This window comes from Drosophila suzukii, chromosome 3, assembly GCF_043229965.1.
Source record: "Drosophila suzukii chromosome 3, CBGP_Dsuzu_IsoJpt1.0, whole genome shotgun sequence".
NCBI classification, from domain to species: Eukaryota; Metazoa; Arthropoda; class Insecta; order Diptera; family Drosophilidae; genus Drosophila; species Drosophila suzukii.
The window spans coordinates 69,990,535-69,997,852 of record NC_092082.1 but is presented as its reverse complement, the minus strand read 5'-3'; the positions used below and the strand labels follow the sequence as shown (position 1 = coordinate 69,997,852).

Below are 7,318 nucleotides of genomic sequence, written 5' to 3'. Positions count from 1 at the left end.
TTAAATGCTGTTGGTACAGCAGTCGAATTTTGGTGAGGGCAACGTAACTCTAATTAGTCATGGGGAGCGATTAGAGGTCGTACTTTTTTCCTGATGTTTGCCTGATTTTTTAATAATGTCAATGTCTGCATATACAGGAAGTCGTAAGGAATGCCTTGGTCTGCTGGTGTAGCTGCCTCTTTATCTAGAATGTGGACCGACTGATCCCCCCATGGTATCATGAAAAAGGAAGAGGAAAGATGGTATTGCCAACGCTGATGGATGTTCTGAAAAAGCAACCGCCCAGGAGTCACGAGCCGATTATCCTCTGCACTTCCATATGCTGTGGATCCAATCTCTCCAAGATGGGTCCAATTATGGCCGCAACGGACGCTTGAAATATGTTCCAGCCAGAGGAGCTGCTCCAAAATAAGGTCGCCTTGGAGACCCTGATCATCTCCACAGGCAAGACGTTCTATAAAGCGTTTTTTCGTTGTTTTAAACTACTTTTGTGAAAAATATTGGATGGCTAACAGCTGGTCTCAGCTGGATGACGTAGCAGCCAGCTTCTGTTAGCACCACTCGCAGCGAATACACACATACACTGCCAGGGCTGCAATAAACAGCTGATTGCTGAGTCAATTTTGGGATTGTATTATTAAAAAAACTGAGCTGTAAAACCTTTGCATTATACCTAGAAAATGTCCACTGAAATGGCGCATCGGATGAGGGCTATGAAATGCCCGACGGACGAACTGTCCCTAACGAACAGGGCCATTGTGAATGGTTCCGATTTCACGGAGGAGGTCAAGTGAGTGGTCTTTGGATTTATGTTTTCTCCGCGACTACGTGGGCGGATTTTCACGCTTCTCAACACCGCCTTCCCCCCAAAACACCCCAGATATGTGGACATCTCGCCGGGACCGGGGCTGCACTACATCTTCGCGCTGGAGAAGATCAGCGGGGCGGAACTGCCGCCCGGCCACGTAGGATTCTCGCTCGTCCAGCGGAAGTGGGCCACGCTCTCCATCAACCAGGAAATAGACGTCCGGCCCTACCGATTCGACGCCAGTGCGGACCTCATAACACTCGTGTCCTTCGAGACGGACTTCCTGCAGAAGAAGACCACAACGCAGGAGCCCTACGACTCGGACGAGATGGCCAAGGAGTTCCTCATGCAGTTTGCCGGATTGCCCCTGACCGTCGGACAAACCCTGGTTTTCCAGGTATGGTAATCTGATATAAAGAGTATGGGGGATATTTAGAGTTACTCCCCTTTAAAATCCTGGATTTTAGGTAGGGCAATTTGATATCAAGAATATGGTGGAAATGTAGAGTTACTCCCCTTAAAAAATGTATTTACTTTACAATCTCTCAGAAAATAGGACAGTATAGGTTAGAAATTTAATGATCCTCAGATCTGCTATCATAATTTCAGGAGAGGTTTCTATTTTATTTAAAACAGAGGGAGAGTCTTCTAAAGATATTAAACAATTTCAGAAACAATATTGTTAAAATAGTTTAGGATCGGATACCATAATCTAATAATTTCTATGATAGCTGCACCTCTTTTTTATTATTTCACAAGTCTTTTATTTATTAAATTTTGATAACCATTTACTTAGTCACGATATTGTATTTTGTAACTCATTGTATATATATTATAATAACTCTTTATCTGTTATTATATTTGTCAGATTTGTACATACCTATGCATGAATCTTACTGACTTCTAGAATGACTGGGGATGCTGAGTCATATATCTTTTTAGTAAATAATGGCCTAATTGACACCGTGATGCAATCTTCTGAGTTAGACCCTCACAAATTCAAATATGTATACATTATAGGAACCGAGATTTATAATGTATGCGCTGTACACGTCAGGAAAGCATTTGGCTCTCTGCCATGTAGGTTTTTTATGGAATGTGATTGGTAGACTTTTCAAGAACTAAATATTTTATGTTAGCCATATTATTTTCAGTTTTTACCAAGTAAAATTATTGTTCCTGTTGGGGTTCCCTTCTTCATATATGATCCTAACTTATTAACTAACTAATTTTTACATGTTATCCCTGGTCTAAAGTTTTTTTCTAATAAATGTTTTTACTGCCTTACAGTTTAAAGACAAGAAGTTCCTGGGCCTCGCTGTGAAAACCCTGGAGGCAGTGGATCCCCGAACGGTGGGGGATACTGCCCCAAAGACCCGGAACGTCCGGTTCGGTCGCATCCTTGGCAACACAGTGGTGCACTTCGAGAAGGCCGAGAACTCCGTCCTAAATCTGCAGGGTCGCTCCAAGGGTAAAATTGTGCGGCAGTCGATCATAAATCCGGATTGGGACTTTGGCAAGATGGGCATTGGTGGCTTGGACAAGGAGTTCAATGCGATCTTTCGACGCGCCTTCGCTTCTCGCGTTTTCCCGCCGGAATTGGTGGAGCAGCTCGGAATTAAACACGTGAAGGGTATCCTTTTGTACGGACCACCCGGCACGGGTAAAACCCTAATGGCCCGGCAAATAGGAACCATGCTGAATGCCCGCGAACCCAAGATTGTGAACGGGCCGCAGATCCTTGACAAGTACGTGGGCGAGTCGGAGGCCAATATCCGGCGCCTGTTTGCCGAAGCCGAGGAGGAGGAGAAGCGTTTGGGGCCGAACAGTGGACTGCACATCATCATCTTCGACGAGATCGATGCCATCTGCAAGGCTCGTGGCTCGGTGGCAGGCAATAGTGGTGTCCACGATACGGTCGTCAATCAACTGCTGGCCAAGATCGACGGCGTGGAGCAGCTGAACAATATCTTGGTGATAGGAATGACCAATAGGCGGGACATGATCGACGAGGCGCTGCTGCGACCTGGTCGCTTGGAAGTTCAAATGGAGATCAGCTTGCCCAACGAGCAGGGTCGCGTTCAGATCCTCAACATCCATACCAAACGGATGCGGGACTTCAACAAGATAGCCAGCGATGTGGACAACATCGAGATTGCAGCCAGGACAAAGAACTTCAGTGGCGCAGAACTGGAGGGACTGGTCAGAGCGGCCCAATCCACGGCTATGAACCGACTAATTAAGGCGGATTCAAAGGTAGGGTTCATATAGGTTTACAAATGCATGGTAGTTGTTAAGATTACAATAAGTTCGGATACGGGGTGTGTCGCGTACGAATCATATGGTTACAATTATTAGATATATTTATTTATTTCAGTTGTATCTCCTTCGTTTACGGTTTCGGTTCTCGCGTTTATATAATTTCGGTTGCAGTAAGCTAAGGAATCAATCTAAAAGACGTATACGGTTCGGTCGGATACCAAGTGAAAGTTATAATGGTTAAATGAATCGATTCTCAATACATTTGTTATATAATTTCCTTATGTGTAAAATTCTAGGTTCATGTGGATCCCGAGGCTATGGAGAAGTTGAGAGTAACCCGTGCCGATTTCCTACACGCTTTGGACAACGACATCAAGCCCGCTTTTGGAGCCGCCCAGGAAATGTTAGAGAATCTACTGGCGCGTGGCATTATAAACTGGGGTCCACCGGTCAATGACATCCTGGAGGATGGAATGCTGTCCGTGCAGCAGGCGAAGGCCACTGAAGGCTCTGGACTAGTGTCCGTTCTCATCGAAGGAGCCCCCAACTCTGGCAAATCAGCGCTGGCCGCCAATCTGGCCAAGATGAGTGATTTCCCGTTTGTCAAGGTCTGTTCCCCGGAGGATATGGTGGGATTCACGGAGTCTGCCAAGTGCCTGCACATCCGCAAGATCTTCGACGACGCCTACCGCTCCACGTTGAGCTGCATTGTGGTCGACAATGTGGAAAGATTACTGGACTACGGGCCGATCGGACCCAGGTACTCCAATCTCACGCTGCAGGCCCTACTGGTACTGCTAAAGAAGCAGCCGCCCAAAGGTCGAAAACTGCTTATCCTGTGCACTTCCAGCCGAAAAGATGTCCTCCAAGAGATGGAAATGCTTCCGGCTTTTACGTCCGTGTTGCATGTATCCAATCTTTTGAACCCCGAGCATGTGCTCGCCGTGCTGGAAGACTCGGATTTTTTCAGTGCCGAGGAACTGCAGAATATTGCCAGAAATATGGCCGGCAAGCGGGTGTGCATCGGCATCAAGAAGCTGCTGGCCCTAATCGACATGATCCGTCAATCGGAACCCCACCAACGGGTCATCAAGTTCCTCAGCAAAATGGAGGAGGAGGGCGGATTGGAGTTGGTGGCCAGATCGCACTAGCTACCGCCCATCGCCGAGCTGCGGTTGTCCATTGTGGAGCTCCACGACGCCTTCTAACTCACTTACATTCCATTTCCAAACATTTGGGGTGATTCGATTTGATTGATGTGAAAATTAAGGGTAGATACCTATACTTGCAATGGTACAATTAACTTATTTTTATCGGAATGTTTGGAAAAATCAGTTAAAATCGAACCTTAACTTTGATGTTGTTTTTATTTTAAGGATCTAAAGACGTTCTCTTGGTAGTTCAATGCTTAATAGTGACGAAACAGAAGGGAAAAAAGTAGTACATTATTATTTTGTTGCTTATTTGATGCAATGATAGTGGATAAAATGATATACTTCCAAGGAACTTTTAAATTAGTTGATTTCAAACTTATTTGACTGAATCGGCGATTCACTGAAAAGAAGTATGAAGTCAATTAATTGTATTAGTTTTACCACATGTGTCTAGTTTTATTTATATTGAACATGGATAAATCCTTAAGTAAAATATTTTTAATTAAAACAGAAGATTTAAAACAGAATACCACAACGTATAACACGTTCATACTTATTTTAATCACAGATTAATACACGTATGTTTTACTAAAAATTAACAAAGCGCACAACCTACCCGTAACTGAAGACCAATTTGTAAGATATAATCAGATAATTTGATACGTTTTCAACTTTTATGGAACCAACGAACTTGTAAAACTCGCATTAGCGACTAAGGATAAATGCAGTATTTTTACCACGATATGTACGCACAGATTTACAATGACAATTTTTTACAAACAATTTGAATTTTTACAGTTTTTAAGATAAATGCATTTACCATGCTAATAGAAACAGATAAAAAACAGGAACTGAAAACAGATAACTAAATACAAAGCCGACAAGTGGCACACAACGTAGAAAAATATGAAACCAAAAATCAGTCTTTGAAGAAACTTAATAGTTTAAAGAAACTTACATGTAAAACACGTATTTTCACACCGTTCCAAAATGTGGATTTCAACAAAATCGTTGAATTTGCAGTTCGTCGTCTAATTAGGGATGTAAATAAATTTTATACAAACAAATTTTAAATCCCAAACATCTAAACAAATGAAATCTGTCAACATTTTCTTTACATCCCTAAGCAAGATCATATTAGGTTTCAAAACTAGCTGAAGGAGGTTTATGTCTCGGCTAAGAAATGTGGAATCTGATCAAAGCTTTTTTGAATAACGATCTAAACTGAAATTATAAAATGTGTGGGTTATTTGTAAATGTAATTTTATGGAAAAATATTGTGTATTTCAAGAGAAAAATAGCAAGCACAAAGATGTATGTAATAGTTACAAATAAATGGAGTTTACATAAAATGTATATTTTTTTTAACAATCTTGTCTAATTGGGAATATTTCAGGACTAAAGTAGGTTGTTATTATTTTATAAGGATTTTTTTTTCAATTCTGAGTTAATATATTTTTTTAAATTACATCTTTTTTTTGATATTTGTGCCATTTAAAAACAACATTTTCTTTTAATAACATGTATTTATTTTATGATTTCAAAATGAGGTTAGATATAATGATCTTCCTCAACTTACTGTAATGTGATTGGTAAATATTAAACTGGCCAAGACTGAATTCTTTGAAAATTCCCCTTAATTTGAATATTGTTTATGCTAGACGATCGCTGCCAGACAGAGACAGCTGTCCGCTTGGGAGGCGTCAGGTGGTTATCACTGCCCGGCGCTATATGGATATACATATTACCCGATCCATCGATCAGCTGTTCCCAGCGAGACCTGACGCCGGAACACAATCGGAGCAGCGCCGAGGTGCTGACCACAACCAGTCGCTCTAATATGCAATTTGAATAAATGATTTATAATGAAAACACTTTAGCCGCGCGTCGCCTGCGTATACGTAATGTGGAGTGGAGCACTGCTCGGTAATTGATATATGGCGCTAATTGCGCTCGACGCCCATTTGTGGTCCAGTCCGGCTTTATCAGCGTCGTCTGAGGAATCCTGGGTAGCCATACCCATACCCATAGACCATAGACCATAGCCAGTAGCCACGGTAACTACCAAAGCCATGGCCATGTCGCGACGGTGTCAGCTGCGAGCCAGCGCCGCTTATTAACTAATTAAAGCTGCATATTTCTTGAGATCTGAAAATTGATTTGCATTGCCAATTGCCCCTGGAATCGCTAAGCCGCAATCTCACGGTCGGTGAGGGAAATTCTGGACAAGATGTTTGAAAAACATTTTCACAACATGTTAAATTTACATTCTCAGTTTCAGTCTATAGCGAACTTAAATACTATAAATAGCTCAATGGGTATTTTTATAATGGTTTTCTTTGAAAGTTAATTACTTATTTAAAATATCTATTTGAATTTGCCTTTAAAAATCTCCTTGTAAATATTATTTGGAATATTTTTGGCACTGCAAGGCTTAAATTAGAGGAAAACAATGATTTTAAATTAAAACAAATAACCGAAAATCGAAACCTCACCTGGATTATGACCGAGTTAAGACCCCGTCCGCAATTAGCCCCAACTGCTCGTGATTCGGAGGAAAAGCCGACTCATTGTCGCCCACCCACCCGGCAATCGATGGGTAATTATATTTATTAGGGCCCGGCCACCGCGTCATCGGCGGTCTCTCACGTATGCAAACATTTTCATGACGAAAGTCCAGTCGGACAAAGTTCAGTGACCGGGCCAAAAATCAAAGCTGCGCTGCCTGCGAGGAGCCAAAATTAAAACCGAAACGGATTTTCATTCACCGTATGTAAAAATAAATGCGAAACTTTTACAATTCGTATTTTTGTTATTATTAATTGAAGGCAGCAGCGGCGCCCGTCGCACTCTTCACTTGTTCAAAGTTGAGTCTCCGGCTCACAGTGCTTCATGATAAATTATTTCGAAATTATTGAACTGGATTTTTATAAATTATAAAAAAATACAAGTCCCTTCATTTTTGCCTAAATCAGTACTAAGTGTACTTTAATTCTTGAATATTAAAAAAAGAGCCATATAAGATTTTTGGGTATTTATAAGAGCCATAAAACTTTTTCAAATATAATCTTGTTGGAAATGTTTAAAATAGTCC

General features: G+C 41.6%; 1 protein-coding gene across 1 annotated transcript; it reads left to right on the top strand.

Moving 5' to 3' along the window:
- The first annotated feature begins 522 nt into the window (after positions 1 to 522).
- On the top strand, positions 523 to 5,580 carry LOC108020105 (vesicle-fusing ATPase 2). The gene is made up of 4 exons (XM_070995670.1): positions 523 to 790; positions 881 to 1,205; positions 2,099 to 3,064; positions 3,367 to 5,580. Exons 1-4 carry the CDS (start codon positions 681 to 683, stop codon positions 4,219 to 4,221), a joined length of 2,256 nt encoding a protein of 751 aa, XP_070851771.1. The 5' UTR covers positions 523 to 680; the 3' UTR covers positions 4,222 to 5,580.
- The last annotated feature ends 1,738 nt before the right edge of the window (positions 5,581 to 7,318 follow it).

Coding starts and splice junctions, on each gene's coding strand:
- LOC108020105 (XM_070995670.1), top strand. CDS start 681: ATGTCCACTGAAATGGCGCATCGGATGAGGGCTATGAAATGCCCGACG. Junction 791..880: donor GATTTCACGGAGGAGGTCAA/GTGAGTGGTCTT, acceptor AAAACACCCCAG/ATATGTGGACATCTCGCCGG. Junction 1,206..2,098: donor GACAAACCCTGGTTTTCCAG/GTATGGTAATCT, acceptor ACTGCCTTACAG/TTTAAAGACAAGAAGTTCCT.